This window comes from Vespula vulgaris, chromosome 9 (assembly GCF_905475345.1).
Source record: "Vespula vulgaris chromosome 9, iyVesVulg1.1, whole genome shotgun sequence".
In the NCBI taxonomy this organism is placed as follows: domain Eukaryota; kingdom Metazoa; phylum Arthropoda; class Insecta; order Hymenoptera; family Vespidae; genus Vespula; species Vespula vulgaris.
In genome coordinates, this window is record NC_066594.1 from 3415506 (window position 1) to 3435953 (window position 20448).

General features: G+C 41.0%; 1 protein-coding gene across 5 annotated transcripts; it reads right to left on the reverse strand.

Annotated features, from left to right (window-relative positions):
* Nucleotides 1–1235: 1235 nt before the first annotated feature.
* On the reverse strand, nucleotides 1236–19001 carry LOC127066427 (uncharacterized). 5 transcript variants are annotated; one of them, XM_051000188.1, is made up of 4 exons: nucleotides 18981–19001; nucleotides 8561–8653; nucleotides 2383–3670; nucleotides 1236–1947 (listed from the first exon to the last, which is right to left on the reverse strand). In XM_051000188.1, the coding sequence occupies exons 1-4, from the start codon at nucleotides 18984–18986 to the stop codon at nucleotides 1781–1783; spliced, it is 1554 nt and encodes a 517-aa protein (XP_050856145.1). In that variant the 5' UTR covers nucleotides 18987–19001; the 3' UTR covers nucleotides 1236–1780. The 5 variants fall into 5 exon arrangements, with proteins under 5 accessions (XP_050856145.1, XP_050856144.1, XP_050856141.1 ...); XM_051000187.1 differs by lacking the exon at nucleotides 18981–19001 and adding an exon at nucleotides 11505–11787 and having other exon boundaries at nucleotides 2383–3665; XM_051000184.1 differs by lacking the exon at nucleotides 18981–19001 and adding an exon at nucleotides 11505–11787.
* Between the last annotated feature and the right edge of the window lie 1447 nt (nucleotides 19002–20448).

A 20448-nucleotide genomic window follows, 5' to 3' on the forward strand; every position in this document is an offset into this window, starting at 1 on the left:
TATTATTATTATTATTATTAATATCATTATTATTATTGTTATTATTACGAAACTATGTTTTCATTATATCGCAAGCTATTCGATCTAACGAGTTATGATTTAACGCAGAAAGATCAATGAAATTAAATCAGGATCGTTTTATTAAAAACAACGATGTGATATTTTTTTTTTACAATCGATGTTACGCTTAAATTTGAATAATAACAGAATGATTTAAGCGAGTAATTTCTCTTTAGTTTTAAATGTAAACGAAGAAGAACGCGTTAACTAATTAATTTTCTAGGGAATATTATCTATGCTCTGGTATAATATCTATCCGTAAGAGTAATCTTTAATTATGTAACGCATTGCTATATACAATAATATCAATTCGTTTTCACGTGCTCGCTTATCGTTAACAACTTTTCATTTTTTAGAAATACTAGTTCTTCAATTTCTATTTTCTACAGATAACGATTGTACTTAATAATATAAAAAAAAAGAAAAAAGAAAAGAAAAGAAAACGCGTTTAATATCTGACGTTATTCCAATTACAAAAGAACCATTCATTCGTATCTGTACATTTATGAAAAATTTCATTAAAAAAGAAAAAAATAAATCCACGGTAGGATCTATTCAAATAAATGAATCCGAAGTTTGTTATCCTTGATAGATCGTGGAGATAAGATATTGATAAAGAAATAAGAAAAGATAAAGAAATAAGATAGTCGATGTAAAATAAAACTCGTCCGTACACGCGTTTGTAAGGAAAGATACGCTAAAAAACGCGGTATGAGATTATTAGTGTGGACAATCAGCGAAATATGATATTCATGCGATATTCAAGTTCTCGGTACTTCGTATTTATACGTGTCACCAAGTGTCCTTTCGGTTATAACGAGACGTATAGTATTGAAAACAGCAAAGAGACATACAACTGAGCAAAAAATCCATTAATGACGCTAGACGTTGCCTTTGTATCATTTGCGTGTTACAATTTCTTATCACAAACGTAAGAAAATAAATAATGAAGCTGTTTTTCAATGAGATCATCACACATATATATATATATGTGTGTGTGTATATATACGCAACTAAGCATACGCATATATGTATACAAAACATTCTGTATTCTATATATCCAGCAAGAAACTTGTTTGAACTTATTTGTTTACTACGATTTGAAAGAAAATGAAACGGAATATTAGATTATTAGATAGATTGAGAGAGAGAGAGAGAGAGAGAGAAAGAGAGACTATCTAAATCACATCGGATTTATTACGACAATTTACACGTTCATCATAATCTATCCATACTCTATTGATACATATAGATACATCGGAATACTACTATCATATTTACAGTGCATATCACATACAATTGAATTCGGAAAGGGACCATTTCAAGTCCCATGGAGGTAGCTAAAAAAAATCCTCCTTGTTATAACTAGGGATTGACTCGTTAAAGTCGCGATAATCGATCGTTTTCTCCGTGATTAGCTTGAAAGGAAAGATACGAGAGGTTTTGCGTTACTCTTTGAAAACCAACGAAAGCTTAAGAAGATATACTTTCGAGTATATTAGAGACGATTAATAGATGATTTCTGTTTAAATAGATAACGCGATTTATTTCAAGTTCGAAGGGATGAAAAATGTCAAGATTATTAATCTCGTTTCTTAAGATAATCGCGAGAGACAAAATTCGAATGTAATATTAATCGGAGATTTATCGATGATTCTAGCAATATGTTACAATTATTAATAAAGAACAAATCTAAGATCACCTTTGGCACTTTCACAAATTACTCCGAGTTAACTCGTGCAGCTTGTTCCGTCGAAGGGTCCCCTTTTGGTTCCTTCACGTAGTCTACTACCAATTCGAGACCAATTACAGCACGTAGATCCTTTCTCTCGTCTTCTTTACTGCCGGAGGAATTGCTAGCGTCTTCTTGTTTCGATGAGTCCTCGCCTGTTTTCGAGAAACGACTGAGGTAATCGTACGTCGGTATATTGACTTATACGTCTTATGTTTTCTTTTTTTCCAACTTAATATTTACATTGACAAGGAAAGACGATCTAGGAGTGATGTAACTACGTGAGCGACGAATGTTTATTTGTTTATGTTTTTCTTTTCTCTATGAGTTAACGCGTTTAACGAGGAACATATAATCTCAATTTTACAAACATAATATTTAAAATATTTTACTATTTAAAATATTTTAACGAGACTATGATAATGAATGTTCCTTGTTTATAAAAAATTAAGGAAAATATTAGACGAACGATTGCATTAAACGCGTTAATAAAATATGTCAATAAAAAATAAATACACCCACACGCGCACGCATACACTCACGCACACGCACATAAAAGAAGAAAGAAAAGAGAGCGAATGCAAACTTACTTTCTGACAGTCCTTGTTTAATCTCATCATTTTCCGACGTCTCCTGCCTCGAAACTTTCGTTTTCTGTATATCCCTGTACGTCCTACTGAGATGCTTCAAAATGTAATTGGTGCCATGCAGATTCTCGTCGATGGTTCTAGACGTACTAGCTTCGTCCCTTGTAAGATTCAATGGGCGATTACCGTATTCCTTTGATTGCGGAACGCTAAAAGCCGAGCAGTGCTTGCTTTTGAAAGGTAACTGCCTCTCATTGAGCTTACGATCCCATATATGTCCAGAGACACGAAGATCGATAAAAAAGTGTAAGGGATCTATGCCAGGATAGGATTGTGGCATAGGATATGGCGGATACCAGAGTGGACTGGGTAGAAATTCGGAATTTGAGACGTTACCGGGTAAACCAAACCCTTTAACACCTTGAAAAACTTCGCATCCTCTTCCGGAAAGTCCTGGAAGAAAGTTCCTCGAAAAATCGAGCTTTTTCTGATCGGTGAGTAAAGGTAAATCTGGAACGGTAACAGTATTTTTGGAACGTTCGTCGTAACCGTTTCTATCGCCATAATTACAATTTTTGCGATCGCCGTGCTGCTGTTGCTGCTGCTGTTGCTGCTGTTGTTGCTGCTGCTGTTGTTGTTGCTGTTGCTGTTGTTGTTCTTCCGGCTTAACTTTTTGTAATTCGGCAGCAGGGAAAATAGTTTCCGGTGAGTGAGATTGCTCGAAGTGGCAGGGCCGTTCGTCGAAAAAGTTCTTACTCTGTTTCACAAATTCCGATTTGGTCTCGTCGACCGACTTCAAAATATCTCCACCGAAGCTTGCTTTTTGATCGAACACGTTTACCTTGTTATCGGTCTCATAAGTTTCGCTCTGTTTAGTTCTGTTCTCCAAGCGAGCGTCTAGTTGTTGCTGCGACAGCTGTTGCGCTTGTCCATGATAATATTTGTCCTGTTGAGATTGATGATGATTATGATGGTGATGATGATGATGATGATGATGCGTTCTTTCCTTCGTCGTAAGTTCGAGTGGCCTGTCACGAGCGTCTCGCCAAGATCTCTTACGACGTCTCGGCGTGCTAGTACCGTTCGCCGTCGAAGACGTGGCTTCGGCTTTGGCTTGAACGAACGACCTCAACATTTCACTGAAGAAGAAACTGTGAGGTGTGAGCGGTACGTTGTACAAGTACGGTGGCGTCGCTGCCAATAAACGAGAGACCAGATCACCTCCCGACAACGAGGCTGGTGTCTTCAAAGTCGATGGATCACCCGTCGTTGTCGTCATCTTCGATCTGTCCTTGATGAGAAATTTTCTCGTTGAAAATCTTTTATGAGAAAGAGAGAAAGAAAGAAAAAGAGAAATACGATGGAACGTAACAAAATTTTCCTTCTCTTTCCTTATTTTTTTCTTTCGCGAGAGAAGATCGAAGGGTTAAAAATGTTTCTTTCTTTAAAATCCAAGGAAAAGCACTTGTATTGTTGGATCTATCAAGAAGGAGGAAGGATGAGAAGCGTTCGCCGGTAAGCTGTAAATCGACGGAGTGGAAGCGAGCTACTATTGTCTCTTGAAATTAATCGAATAGCTGCCGCTGTTAAGACCGAGACCAAGGAGGAAGTAATACCTATATGAAGTTAGGCAAAGCCTTACGACGCGGTCTCGCATCGAATCATCCATTAGGGATTACTAATTTCTGTCAAGCGCACGCTCTGTTTCGGTCGGATGCCTTTTGAGAATGAATTCTCGGAAAACTTAGGAGGATTTCTCCTCGAAGAGAGACTCTCGATCTCTTAACGACGTTAAAACGATCCGGTCGTTCGAATGATTCCATCGAACGAGTGCTGACGTTCGACCTCATTTTTTTCTTTTTTTCTTTTATATCCTGTTTTCTCCGTCCATATCAATGACACAAATAGAAAGAGAAGAGAAGCTAACGTTCGAACAAATGTCAAAATATAAGGTGGTGTTCACGTCGTTAACGAGGATAACTCGTGAGAGTGCAACGATACGAAAAGAAAAGTGTCATTTTTCTTAGTGGTAGAAGGTTTAAGTCGATGAAAGATTCTTTAACGATGGAAAGAGCAAGGAGCAACGAATCGTGGAAGGGTAGAATAGAGGTCCGTATCCGTGTCCGCGTACCGAGGAGGGATCGGGTATTGTTTCGGTCCATTGTTTCCTAAACAAACGACGTCCACGTTGTTTCGTCAGGAGATATTATGTTCAGCCAGACAGGCAGGACGAACGGGAAATGGACTGCTGTCAGTTTTACTCTTCGTGATAAATACGAGCCAGTCGCCGGTGTCCGGCGCACTGCGGCCATAATTCCGTCTATCTTTATCGTCGCGAAACATTCTAGCAAACAAAACGAGCCACCGTTCTTCTTTGTACTCCTACTTTACCTTCCTCGTCGTATCTATTCGCTCAGCTGATTCTCTTTTTTCTCCTTTATTTTTCCTTTTCCTTTTCCTTTTCCTTTTCTTTTCCTTTTCATTTTCTTTCTCTTTTTCTTTTACTGCCGTTGTTTTTTCTTGTCTTTTTACGCGGATACATTGTTGAAAGTCGAGACTGGAGGGAAAGATTTCAGAAAAGAGATAATAACGGTCTGCGAAAACGTGAAAACAGATTTTTTATAAGATTCACGAATTCGTAGCATATGTAAATTATTTTCTAATCGATTCTAATGTATGTTCTTTTGATCTTTTGCCAATGAAATTTCGAATATTTGTCTGACATATTCGTAGACGTATTTTAAATAACAAGAAGAGAGTGAAGGAAGCTGAATTGGGACAGCAACTTTGACGTAATCAAGATTTTTGTTAAATTGTCAATAGAATATTCTCGACTATCAAACGAGATTTAAAAATCATGGTGAATATGTATGTGGTCGTATTTTCGAATCAGACGAATATCTTTATTCCATGGATCAAAGTTAATTTCCGTAGCGAATTTTCGCGACGACATCTTACGTAAAAGCTTTCGCGAATGGCTGAGCTTCCTTTCGACGGATTCCTTGAAGAAGATCTTTATTGTTTCCTTTCCGTTATCCTCTCTCTCTCTCTCTCTCTCTTTCTCCCTCTCTTTCTCTCTCTTTCGAAGGATCTTAATAGCTCCTTTCATCTCTCACAGGCGTCTCTTCTCCTTCGGTTTTTCGCAGCGACGAGAAGACGGCAAACTAAGACAAAAAGGAAGAAAAAGAGAAGGAAAAAGAGAAAAAAGGAGAACCCCGCCCGATGGAACTTTACGGTAGCGATGTTACATTATTATTCCGCTCGAGGCGAGACGCGCTTCGAAGAATCCTCGAAGACGTCGAAACTGCGCGCAGTTTCGGTTTCACGCAGTTTCCTAAAAGAGCTCGGAGGTAGAAACGATAGAGGATGGTGGGTTGAAATACCGCGAGAGAATGTAGGAAGGGGGTTTACGATTCATAAGACAACTCGGTGGATTGAATTAAGCGAGAGCAGGGCGGCAGCTGCCAATCCAAGCCCGCCTCGGTCCACCCCCTAGCACCCCTCATCACCCCCATCCAACCATCACGAATCTGCATAATCCCGTTCACGTCGACGATTCTAATTGGCGGATTGTTTCAATCTCTGTACCCGCGAATATTTGCATTCCTACGTCTACGCTTCCAAACTACCCAAACCCTTCTTCTCCAACCCATCTTTTTTCTTTTATCCTTGGCTATCCGATTTTCAAAGCCGGACTCCGTCGGTAAGCGTTGTCGCTATGATTATAATCCGTTTTGCTTTGTTTTTATATTCCTCTCTCGAAATTCCTTTTCTTTCTAGAACGAATAAAATGTATTAAAGGATGTTAAATGAGAACACGACGATGGTTATCAGTGGTCAGTGTCGTTTCAGTACGGACGAATCCTTTACCCTTCTAGTAGGAGCCACGTGTGGATTCGACTTATTTCCGACGTGAAAGAAAATGATTTTGGAAAATCCGAAAGAAGATTTAATAATTCACTATCTTACATCCCTCTGGAGATCCTTTCTTCTTTCTTTTTATCTTACTCGTATCTTTTTTTAACTCGTTTATTTCACTTTTCTTTTTGTGGGAATATATGTATTCTTCGAGAAAGACCTTGTGTATTTTATACCGTCGGCATAAACATTTTTATTACAGTCGTGTCTTTGGCAAAAATGTTCTCTCTTTACATAGCGAAGAGAAACGTCCCTTGTAACGCAGTTTACTTCTCTCTCTCACTCTCTCTCTCCCTTTCTCTTTCTCTTTCTCTCTCTATTTTTTTTGACTCTATTCTTCAGATAACTCGAACGTCTCTACTATGTTTCGGTTGGAAAGTATGCCGCTGTCAAAGCGCACGAGTTTCGACAAAGGCTATCCGTACCTACGATGCGAAAGAAATAATTTCAGATGCAATGGAATCTTTTTTCTTTTCTATTCCGTTAATCTGCAGAGACGTCGATGAAAGACGTCGTTGCGTCCTCGTTCCTCGCTAAAAAGAAGAAAAACAAGAAGAGGAAAAAGAAGAAGAAGACGAAGACGAAGAAGACGAGCCTCGATCGTCGGGAACTATGTATAAGGCTCAACAAGGCGTTACTTTAAAACAAAAAAAAGTAATACTGAATGACGACGAGTAATTAGAAACGAAGAATTCAATGCGCTCGTCATTAACCTAATAACTGATGGGACTTTCGATCGATGAACGTCCATCAGATTTATTTTAATTCAAACTAATATTATACGATACTACGAATGAAGACATAGAATATTGGATAAATGAATGAATTGTAAAAAAAAGAATAAAGGAGCAAAAAATGAAATTATTTTTTCAATTAGAGCGAAGGAAAAAAAATCAAATTTATTAATCTTCTTATCAGAAGAGAAAAATGAAATATACTCGTGACAAATGAACGTCGTCTTCCCTAATTAATATGTTAAGTAAACCAATAAGTAATTCATTATGATCGATTATCCAACGAGATAATAATCGAATATTACGTATAATTTCCGTTAGCTCGCTTCTTAAGAACTGAAAGCGAATAGAATTCCTACGGCAAATTAAAAACAAACAAACGAAACTAGCTGTGTAGCTCTACGATGGAATAGTAACCATGATCACGTATCGTATGGAAGTGGAAACGATTATATTCCGAATCTGGTGCTCAACGAACAGCGAAATACGCGTCCCTGTGTAGATATTTGATGTCGATATGAACGATATAGGTATGAGTTTTTGAAAAAAAAAAGAAAAAATCGGGGAAAATATGTGTCCGTCGAACAATGGATCGTATAATACTAGCTCTCATTGTTAACCCTTCGTCTCTGTCCATTTGACGATAAATTAAAGCCTCCTTTTTTTTCTTTTATCCTTTTTTTTTTCAAATCGTCCAGCGCGAAAATACGCGTCGAAAAAAAAACCGAGCAAACGCGAGGTGTCGAGGCGTTTTACGTCATCTCGTTGGACACGCAGCAGTCGTGTAGCTTTTTACCACGACCCTTTTCGTTCCCGTCATCGTAAATAATTTTTCCTTTTCTTTTTTGTGTTTTTTTCTTTTTTGTTTTACTTTTTTTATTCTCTTTTCGACGGAAACGATCCGTCCAGATTTTTTTATATAATCGCAAATACGTCATAGAACATGCAATGTTCGACCGACCACGATTGCTGTGCAAAGTAGAAATAACAACGAACCACTTTTTTTTGTTGAAAAACAAGATAACCGATAGTGGTACGCGCGTCACGAGTAACAAGTTGACGAGTAGTACGTTTATAACTGGGGAACGAGCGAAAGGGTTAACCAGCCGAGTAGAGCATATCAAACGTAATCACGATCGCCCACATACGCACGCACACACAAACACACACATATACACACAGAAAACTGATTTCTAAGCGAACCGTTAAGCGTCCTTCCGTCGATCCGTAACAATTATCACGCACTAAAAAATCACAACGAATAGTGTAAAAATCTCTCGAATCTTATCATAGTGTTATTTCATTTAACGAAATCATCTCGAACGAGTTGCCCAAGGAGAGAGAAAAAAAAAAGGAAGAAAGATACGTCGATTTAAATTCGAAATCCTCGAAACTCAATTATTTTCTAAGAAAGATTAAAATAGAAAAATATATAAATATATATAAAAGAAAAAAAAATACATACAAAAATAAAAAGAAGAGCAATTAAACGAGGAAAAAAATAAGGAAGAAAAATGTTTTACGCTCACCTGTTCGCTTTCTTCAAAATCCAGCCTTACGTGCACGTTCCTTGATCTTCTTCCGTCGAAGATCGCAAAATCGGAGTAGCGATCTATGGATCTCTAGAGCGGGGAAACGATCAGAGAAAGAGAAAGAGAAAAAGAAAGAGAGAGAGAGAGAGAGAGAGAGAGAGAGAGAGAGAGAGAGAGACAAGAAAAAAGTGGCAGAGAAAAAAAGAAAAAAGAGAAAGAGAAAATGAATATATAGAAGAAACGAATAAGAACAAGAACTAGAACGAGAACTAGAACGAGAACGATAACGATAACGATAACTGGAACGAGAGAGAGAAAGAGATAGAGAGATATAGAAAGGCCGGTGGTGTACTGCCGCGTGCTGCTCGTGCCGGCAAATGAGATAATAATCGGAGGACTCAGTCACTCGTCGTCGGCCACCGTGGCAGGCAACCGTGGCAGGCGGCCGTGGCAGGGTGGTTGTTCGACGGCGACTCTGGCAGTGGGGGTTGTATTCCACCCCTGACGAGCGTCGGTGGTGGCGGGAGCGCGAACGAGGCTGCCAGTACAAGAGTGTGTACGTATGTGTGCGTGTATGGGTGTGTTAGTGTGTGCGCGCGTGTGGTGTGTATATGCGCGCGCGTATGTGTGAGTGAGAAAGAGAGAGAAAGATAGAGAGAGAAAGACAGAGAAGGAGAGAGGGAGGAATCACGGGGGATGATCGGTAGTAGGAGGAGAGCCGGAGGCAGAGGGTGGTGGTTTTTGAGATGATCCGGCCAATCTGCGCATCATTTCCCCATTGCATCCCCGCGCCGCGGCAAACCGGCGCGGAATCCGCACCACCGCAAGCACCGTGGAAGCCCTGTTGAATGCCACATTTCGAGGCGAGGACAGAGAGAAAGACTGAACGGAGAGGAGCAACAAGAAACGAGAAATAGAGAGGGAGAGAAAGAGAGGGCGGTACTAAAAAGGGGAGTGAAAGGAGAGAGAGAGGGTTGTGCTGTACCCCTGCTGCTACTGCCTCCGTGGCTCTCCGAGGGAGCGAAAAAAGTGGAAAACAGATATAGCCAAAAGATTCTCCTTTCTCCTTCGTCATCGTACTCCTCCTCTTCCTCCTCCTCCTCCTCCTCCTCCTCCTCCTCCTCCTCCTCCTCTTTCTCCTCCTCCTCCTCTTTCTCCTCCTCCTCCTCCTCCTCCTCCTCCTACTCTTCCATTCTTCAACCCCTTCCACAGATTCTCCCTGTTCGTATTCCGTTTCGTTTTACAGATGCGTCGACGGTGATGTGTTTACACTTTGAAAAGAGGAATCGCTTGCGAACTCGCTTCAAATATCGATTTTTAATGCTGGATGAAAGGAGCTAAAGATTTTTCGCCATGTAATGACTCGCGTTATCCTAACTGCTCTTCCTTTCCTTTTTTAATTCTCCAACTAGTTAATGTATCATCGTGATTGTTAAGGAATCGTAGGATTTAGGAAATATAATGGCTTTTTACAAGCATGCAAGATATTTTCCATCGGAATTTCGATAGATTAAAGTCTTTGAAAAAAATCAGGAATTTGAGAGAATATTTTTCAATGAGATATTAAACTGAACAATCTTGTGGAGTCGCTTAGAGAACCTATTCGTGGTATCTTATTTTTGTAGGATATTTAACTGGCAAGGTAAGGCAAACTTGATCGTCCAAGGGAGTAAAAAACATGGAGAGCAACAGGACGTCTACGAGATTTGTTAGCATACGTTTAAAAAGAGAGAATGTGTAATTTAGAGAAAATTTGTTGACGATATACGATATTAATTATTTACATATTCGGACTCTTACCCTATCTCTTACGCGTTCTTTGGTAAAAGCTTCAGGCACGTGGGAATCTCCTCCTCACTTACGCGTCGTCGTGGAACGTTGTTAATTGGTCGGCTACAAAGGGTAAACCGTGAAAACACTCGTATAGCTCGTCATCGTACCCTCGTACCGGAAGATCGTATTTCAATGAAAGAGGACATGCTTCTTAAAATTTCGAACCTTTTTGCTATAAGACATTATTACCATAATCTCGTCCTTTGATATCGTACAGAAGGTATCATAAAATATAAAGGGCTTAGAAACACGTGTTTCTGAATTGAATAGGAAATGCTATAGAGACATTTGCAAAGAGACAAACATCGAACCATCGAGCAAATATACCCGAATATGCGGGTAATCTTTGTAATCGTCACCTACTCGTTAATTATTATTCGATTATCTTTTTATTCCAAAGGACGATTTTTCATATAACATTCTTCATTCCGCAAGAGCCGTGAACGTAGTTATGAATAATGTATAACGTTGGATATACAAAGCATATCGTGTTTATTTACAATCGATATTCAGAACCATCGCCATGAAATACAATACTCGAACAATTTCATCTCTAGAACAGTCTAAAATAGTACTAATACGCGACGTTTCAAAACTCGGGTAATCGTTAGAGGATGATTGTTGCTCTTAAGCAACAATACGAGTTTCGATACTCTTGACCAATAGAAAATAACCCAATAACAATGGTTTTAGGATAAAATTTAAACCACACAATACTGCTTCGTCGAGGAACGCAATGAACCTAGAAGACTCGAGAAACGAAGGAAATTGTGTGACTGCGATGAGGATCGTGGTGGTGGCCGTGATAGTAGTAGTGATTGTGCAGAACTTCGGAGGGGTACTTCATCCCGCGGGCAAACACCCTAAATTTAAATCGACGATTTCAGGGTACCGAGATTTCCATTTCTCTCTGTCTCTTTCTATCTTTATGTTTCTATCCGTTCATTCTACTCGTCCTCTCTCTCTCTCTCTCCCTCTCTCACGATTTCTAGCAAAAGACGGTGAAAGAGAGAGGGAAAGGGAGAGAGAGGGAGAGAGAGAGAGAGAGAGAGAGAGAGAAATAGAAAGAAAGAGAGAGAGAGAGAGAAAGGGGTAGAAAACAATTTACCCGAAATTCGCCTCGTCGCGTTTGGCGACTGGATACACTTCTATTTGTCCCCACGGCAATCTGTCGACTTCGAACGCGCAAGCCCTTCTCCTCGCTTTCCTTGGCATCCTTTCTCCAGCGCCTCTCCAGCGGCTCTCCAACGCCTCTCCATCGACTCTCCAACCACCCCTTCGCGGAGCCGACTCCAAACTCGAACCCCCACTGGCTCCCCACGAACGACGCTCTCCTCGTACCCCCTCTGTACGAAGCGCGAAACCGCGAAGCCTCACGGGAATTTTAAACACCGTTCATTCCTCCCTACTCTTTTCTCTCCCACCCCGCTAGCTTCTCTAACTCGCTTCTTCCTGTCCTTCTCTTTTTCTCCGCGAGCCTTCGACGTCGACCGAAATATTTTCCATCAACCGCGACGACATTGAGAAGGATGCGAACTCTCCCAAATCGGAATACGCTTTCCAACGATGTCGACGACGTTCTCGAGGAAAGAGCAGTTTCGAATTCGCCTTCCCCTCGTCTACCACGAACGAAGGGTCCTCTGTGATCGGGTACTTAAGTACTTGTAATCTTATAAACGAGAGAGAAAGAGAGAGAGAGAGAGAGAGAGAGGAGAAAACCATGCGGAATTAATTCGTCCGTTCGGAATCGAGAGAAGCTCGATTATGCAAAAGCGGTATTGATAATATCTATTTCGTGCGCAGGACTTCAATGAAGACCCATTCATCTACTTACTATGTTTCTTTGAGGACTTAACAGAGTATCTACCCTTTTTCCTAGAAAAAAATCTTAACGATATTTCAAACGTTAACGGAAGAGCTTTAAATCTAGGCAAACCCACGTGTCTTGGCGATCCAGTTTCCATCCCTCGACATCGCTGTCGAAATCCATAGTCTTTCGAACTAGGCAAAAGAGCAGAAAAAAAGAAAAGAAAAAACAGACGAGTTCTCCTAATCTACGAATAAATATACGAAACTTTTGTGAAATGTACGTGGCAAGAAAAAAATAAGATGTCTCCTCTCTTGTACTCGAGGCAACCAGTTAAACGTTTAAACAAAGCGGCCGGATCTCCGTCGTCGAAATTCATGAGGCAAAGGAAAAGAAAAAGCTTGCGGTGTACATTGATGCTCCGCTAGCTCGAGCGAAAAGAAGAAAACTGTTAGGGAAATAGAGAGAAAGAAGGAAAAAAAGAAAATAAAAAAGAGAGAGAGAGAGAGAGAGAGAGAGAGAGAGAGAGAGAGAGAGAGAGTAAAGGTAGAGAAGAAGGGGTGGGAATCACTCGAATCGGCGAGTGCTCACGGCGGGGCGTGTAATATTCCCGGGAAGTAAAGCTCCCGAGAATTTCAAGCCTCTCCTCGTCCCTCGGCAGCACATCACCAGCAATCCCACCCTCTACTCCCAACCCCCTCGCAAGTCTTCCCGTCTCTTTCTCTTGTGGCTGCCTCTCGGTAGTGGCGGCAGCAACAACGACGACTACGACGTCGGCAGTGGCGGCGAGCATCTATCCGAAGGGATGCAAATAACTGGTGATAACAAGAGATAGCTCTGCCGGTACGTCTGCATTGGACTCGTGTGCGTCGATGCTGTACTGCTTCTCACTCGCACGCTCGCTCGCTCGCTCGCTCGCTCGTTCGCACGACAGTCAGTGGAGTTCGAGTTTTAGGGGCGTAAGGGAAGCAACGGATCGTGGAAGGGGAAGAAAAGAGAACGATTCGAGGGAAGAGGAGAGTAGTAGGCCGGTAGGTAGGAAGCGTGGGGGTAAAAGAGAGAGTCGGTAGGAATCGTGAAAGGGTGGGGAGGGTGACAACAGAGGCCGGTTGGAGGCAGAGTGGATTGAAGGGTGGATGTCTCTCTCTCTTTCTCTCTCTATCTATCTATCCATCTATCTATCTCTATCTCTATCTCTCTCTTTTGCTCCATTGAAGTTGGGAGAAGAGGGAGAAAGAGAGAGAGGGAGGGAAAGAGAGAGAGAGAGAGAGAGAGGAAACGCGGTGAGAGGGAGGACGTCACTCGCTGTCGCATCGAGCGCGAGCGATGAGTGGCGCGCGCTCGCTCGTCTTTTGTTTGCGATATGATGCGACTGCCAGGCTGGTGACGCCGGCGACGCGGGGGTGGTCGACAGGGAAGGAGGATAGAATCAAAGAGAAAGAGAGAGAGAGAGAGAGTGAGAGAGAGAGAGAGGGTACTGGGATGGAAGCTGTTGGAAGGGGGTGAGCTTCGACTGAGCTATGCTACACTTAACGCGACCCACACCTGTGTACGTACATATATATATCTATATGCACAATACGTTCTATATACGTAAACGTACATACGAACGTATAGGTGCGTGAGTATACGTCATGCGTTACGCGTAGAGGATCGCGGATCGCTTTATCGGGACCCTCGTCGGCAGGTTGCCGGATATGCGTCCACCTATGGATCCTTCTCTTGTGTCCTTCTCTTGCCTTTACCGTGTTACATATCGTTTCTACACCAACCGTGGTGCCAAGTGTAGTAACGAGCTATGTTATGGCCATGTCCGTAACATGCTCGTGATATTACACGAATTATTGTGCCCGATACTTGGCGAGTATCGTCGAGTAGTAGTAGCCAACTGGACATTGACCCTGTCTATCTAGGATAAGTAAGATTACCTCGAATATATGATTTTTTTCGGATATGTGTAGAATCCATCTACATAGATATCTACACTTTTCAAAACTTCGTCGCAAGCGTTTTCAAGAATCGCTGCTGCTAAGATCCATTATCGATATCGAAGGAATATAATACAGTCGATGTACTCGATATCGTATCGATAATCAGATTCCCCTTTTACAATAAGATTCTCCTGCGATCAACGCTCGGTCATTGTGTTACGTAACGTACCGGACAACGTTCCACTCGATTTAACGCTCTCAATGCGGAACCGAATTCCATGAGTTCCAACCTGACTTCCTCCGTTTTTTTTCTTTTTTCCGCTTTTTTTTCCTTTTTCCTTTTTTTCCCTTCTCTTTTCTTTTTTTTTTTTATTCCCTTCTGTCATTTTTCATCGTGCATCTAGGCATTTGATAGGTACATACAAGAGCAAGGGGAATTGTTCGATTTCCTTTTGAATGAGAATTCTATTTTGCAATTTGTAACTTACGAAAATGCTTAGAAGCAAGAGGGATTATCCCAAAAAGGTACATTCTATTCGATAGCAATTATTGATAACCATTTGATTCGATAACATGGTAAACCTTGGAAATAGAGGCGATTGCCAATACTGATTTGCTCTGCGAAACAAGTAAAGTAAATGTTTGGTCTATTTCTATTTGTCTATCCTTCCCATAACATCTGTTTCCCATTAATTCGATAGAATGTAGTAATAGTACGAAATAATAAAGTGCGAGCGTATGCGTAGTTTCGTCAGAAAATTCGAAGCGATCTCTCGCGATTTAATTAAATTCTTTTAAATTAACACTTCTCCCGACGTACGTAGTAACGTAGCTAGGTATGACATTCACAGTACGTACCTATACCCACGTATATACGTACTTACGTACGGTTGAACGTTTTTATCTCACCGATGCATTTAGCTCGCGTTCGTCGCGAAAAATGTCGCGAAAAGTCTTTATTAAACGATAAACGTGTGCGCGCGCTCTTAGCGGCGCGATACATCGTGCTAAATCAAACTTTTATACTTTGCGTTTTCAACTAAAAGAGCGGGAGTAACGCGTGGATGCAGTCGGAGCATTATCACGGTGAACCTCAAGTGCGAAGTGCTCGCGGAATGCGCGACTTGCATCGTTTTAGAAGTGAGAGCGTGCCTGTGTCCTATGCGGAAAGAGAATTTCCGTGAAAATAGAATGCGCGAACGTAGACGAAACGTGCTAACGCATCGCGCTCTCGGGATCCGCATCCAAACGCGTATTATAGGATATTCAGTATCAAGCTCCAACGTTAGCAGGAATACGTCGAGACGAACGAAAGAAAATTTTTCTATCGGCGAACCGAGTAGGAGGATGGGGAGATGCGTCAGATTATTTTTCTCCGAATCTCGTTTCTCTTCCGCTCGAACGAATAAACGAACAAACGAAAAAGAAAATAAATACGATAGAAAAATACTGATACACGTATACATATTTATATATGCGTATCTGCATATGTGCATATATTCGTTTGATAAGCTTTGCCGGTGGAGCATAAGAAAGCAAAAAAAAAAAAAGGGAAAAGAAAAGATTCGATAAGTTGCACGTTAACTTTATTCCATATTTCTTTGATCTCTTGCCATCTTTCGATTTAGACAAGTCGAATCATATCGAAGTGTTTTCGCGTCGAATGTGCGAGTGAAAAAATATGAGAAGCCAAAGAAAGAGGGGGAGATAGATAGATAGATAGAGAAAGAGAGAGAGAGAGAGAAAATCGGTTTGGCCTTGCGAACGAGAAGCAAGCTAAGTTGGAGATGACGGAGCGAGGTCAGAGGATAACTCGGGTCTCGACCGGAGCTGCTTTTGACACGAATACGTTTATACGATCGCTCGGCTTCTCCTTTCTCAAGTTAAAGCATCATCCACAACGTTTGAGCTTTTCTCAGGGATTTTCACAAGGAAATATCCCTCTATGTTCCTGTCAATTATCGATAATATTATTAAAAATCTATAATCGGTTAACGAAGTTAGATTCTTTTGAAATAAATAAATGAGTTTGGCCGTACCCTTTGAAAGTTCATTCTCAAAATCCCTTCTCGTTATGAAACTTTTATCGTGTACTAGAACATCGTCCGATATCGGCTTCCGGTGACACGATGACGAAGAAGATAATCCATGAGTTATGCGACGCATTTAATGCGAGGACAATTAAATGGTTCCTTCGCTGTTTCCTGCCACTAAGTTATCCCCGAAGTTCCCGAACTTGGTCGCGCAAACAACTTTAATTAAATATCTATCCTTGGAAAGTAGAGAGACTGAGAGAGAGAGAGAGAGAGATAAAGAGACAGATAGAGAGAAAGAAAGAGAGAGAGAGAGAGAACAGAAGGGTGAGAGAAAAGGAAGGAGGAAGAGGACGGGAGAAAAAGTAGAGAGAAAAAGAATGAAACAAAATGACCATCGATAATATAATCTCCGATTCGATTGTCTTTACGGAATTTGGCTCTCTACTGTGAAAGGAATTAACGTGAATACGTCATGAAAATATAGGCACGGTGAAATGAATAATATTAATGCATGATAATCATGAACACATTGAAAGATTAACTTGTAAAAGGATTTGCATTTGTCGTGTTCTAATTGATTGGACCGATTATCGTTGCCTATGTATGTGTGTATTAATTTCTGTCAATTATACAAAATCGGCCTTCATAAGCCGCGGAGTCTTTCGAACATCTCGTACTTGACACACATGCAGACGATATTTTCATTTTGCAGGAATCTTCCGCAAAGCTTTTGATCGCTACTACGCTACTGAAAATCGTTTATAATCTCTCTGCTTTTTCTGGGTTTCTCTCTTTTCTCTTTCTCTTTCTCTCTCCCTCCGATGATGGGTAGGAAAAAAGAAGGGAGAAATAAAGAAGAAAATCTCGGCTTCGATTTCGATAAGAGAGAAAAAGAGAGGAAGAGAGAGAGAGAGAGAGAGAGAGAGAGAGAGAGAGAATGTCGTCGAAAGTGTTTTGTGGGAGTCGCACGTTCAAGGTGGAAGAGACAAATTGGAAAGAGCAAAGGATTTCTTTGAAGGATTTTTACAAAATCATCGGCGTAGGTAAATCGTTTGACCTTTCGTCTCGCCTTTGGCAGCTTTCGTAATCCTTTCACCTATATCATGATGCTGCTACTACTGCTGCTGCTGCTGCTGCTGCTTCTGCTACTTGAGAAAGAGAAAAAAATAGAGAGGGAGAGAAAAAGAAAGAAAAAGAGAAGAGGATGGAAGGAATCAAGGAGTGGTAGCCGGTATAGAAGGGCCGGTACTTCTCTATATTCCGAGATTTCGGGAGAGAAAAAAATCTCTGTGGAATCGCACGTGTCGAGTACCAGGGAATGCATTACACGATGATCGCGTACGGAAAGCTCAGATCAATTACATAATGGCGCGGCTGAAACGGATGCTCTCCAAGCAGCGGCAACCGCTTTCTCCTCTCTCTCTCTCTCTCTCTCTCTCTCTCCCTCTCTTTCTCTCTGTCTGTCTCTCTCTTTCTATCCAGCTTTCGCTCTCTCTCTCTCTCTCTCCCTCTCTCTCTCTCTTTCTCTTTCACTCTCTCGCTGAGCCACGACCTCCCTCTGTTTCGTTTCTCGCTCGCTCCCGCGAGCATCCCTCTCGCGCCCTGGCAGCCCCCTTTTGCAAAGTGACTATAGAACAAAGGGTTGAGCCTCTTCTCTGCGGGCGCTGTAATTATTATGCTCTTTGACGATCCCTCTGTCTGTCAACGGTAACGCCACGAAATCGATACTTCTAAAACTTTAATCGTTCTACGTGTGTGGATGCATCCTCGAGCACCGTTCGATGTAAAAATATTCCACGAGTTTGCGGCCGATGCTTTTAAAATCAAAGATATAATGCATAAACGGAGAAACGACGGGAACCGGAATGGGAACGGGAACGTTTACAAAATTTTCTCGCAATCCCGTTCTCGATTTATTTATTTTATTTGTTCGTTTGTTTGTTTTTTTTTCTTCTTCTTTTTTTTCCTCATTCCTTTCCGACAGAAACGGATCAAAAAGGACGTCATGGAAACGTTCTGACCCTTTTTTTTTGGTAGAAACGTCAGAAAGATTAAAGCTGATATTCTTGATCTTGAAATATAAGATTTTTCTGAGATTAGCGATGAAGGATAGAACCTAAGCTAGGATCTCGTTATTTCGACGAAAAAGAGGGAACGGTGGAGAGAAGAAATAGGGTGAGGGGAGAGAGTGCGATGGCGAAGGGGGGTGAGGGATACAGTCTCCAAGAGGAATTTCTTTATCGTTGGAAGGAAACCCTTCGTGAGTTCAGAAATGCCTTCCTCGTTAGTCTCAATTTTCTTGGCGGGTGACATAGGCGACACTTCACATCGGGCAATGGTGTATGTATGTACACTCGCAGGAGCGTTAATGATACCGAGGATACACGCGATGAATAACATCGTAATAACGAGAGACCGCCGTTGTTCGCGCTCGAACCTTAATTTTCCTGCCTAATGTTCGGATTAATTTTCCGTTCGCTCTCTTTTAACGCTCAAGCATTTGTTCATTTTCTCTCTCTCTCTCTCTCTCCCTTTTTCTCTTCCTTCTCAGAGATTACATAAACTCGAGAAGTTATCAAAGTCTCGGTTTTACTTTTTCAAATTGAGTCTTAATACGAGATAATATCGATTACATCGGTCCCGTTATAGATTTTATAAAATGTTTTATTAAACCTATATAGTTTCTAGATAGGTATATGTACAGTTCGTAAATATCAGGACTTACGTTAAAACGCAATGGTAAATGAAAATATCTCTGACATTTTAAACGCGTTTTTGAAACATGAAGATATATATATATATATACATACATACATACATACGTCGCATACTCGAGCAAGTATACTCGGATGATGCTGCCGTTGCTGCGGTGTTCCTGGCCCGAGCAAAATCTCAGCCCGTAGGAATGACAATAGACTGTCAGATAATGAATCCCCACTGTCACCCTTTCCCCTTCCTCACCGCTCCACCACCCTCGTCACTCCATGTCCTAAAACCTACCCTCGATCTCGTTCCCTCTCTTTCTCTCTCTATCTCTCTCCAGTACACTGTACATCCACCTCCCATCTGCCCTCTCTTCTCTCTTACGAAGCGATAGCTTCGAAAGAGACGCGCTACTTTCCGAAGAACAAACTCGAATCGCGTGATCTTTGCGCAAAATCAACGCAAAAGTCGATGTCAACTAAATCGCCCTATGAGTCTTTTGACTACTTTTAATATAACATGTATATATGGATAAATAAATAAATAAATATATATATATATATATATACATATCTTATTCTGTTACTCTCTCGAGGCAAAAAAGTACAAATTATATGTATACATATATATGTGTATGTGTGTGTGTGTGTGTATATATATATAAAAGAAGAAGAAAGAAAAGAGACGAAGTACCGTCCTTATGAGTTCACAATACGCGAAGGGTGCGAGAACAAGCTTAATCTCCGTGGTACTTTATATCTCTCGCTAACCGCATCCCCCGTTCTTTTCACCCTCAGCTCTTGTAGCAAACAGGACTATGACCGAGTAGGCGAGGCGTCCACTTAGCGCTAATGCTCCTTTTATTGGTCAAGATTTCAGTCGAAAGCTGAATAGATGCTTCTCCCTAGGTCGATCCTCGATGTTGGTTTCCGGTAAAAATTAAACGCACCGATCGATTACGGTTCCTCTTCGTTTTCTGATTTTTCTTTTTTTTTTTTTCTTTTCTTGTAGCTTATATGGTTGTCGAAATAATAACGTACGAATAAATTTCTAAGCGAACTTTCATTATTTAATCTTGATTTTACTTTTATTTACTTTCATATATATATATACATATCTATCCGTGTGTATATATATAAATGTAATTCTTCCTTTCGAAAAATAGAACAATTTTAAGGGAACTTTAGGTAGGACTCGGTGACAAAAAGAATTGGAAATGCGAAGTGCGATATATTGAACTGCACGGAGAAGCCGTCGAGAGTGGAGTCGAGAAAAATTCATATGGAGAAGCGGGAGATTGGGGACGCAGTGAGGTGGGGTGGAGAAAGCGAGGAAAAAATTTCTATAAAAATGCGCGTCTGCATGCGTAATCCGGATCAGGCTTAGCACCGTGCGAATGGACGAACCACCGATGGAAATGGTTGAAAAGGCGAAGAATGGACACAGGAAGACATCGATAATCAAAAGGCACATCCTTTATAAAGTAACAAGTTGCCGTATTTTCAATAGGATTTACGATTACGTATACACGATGCGTTGCTTATTTTTTGATATTCTTCCTTCGAAAAATTCATT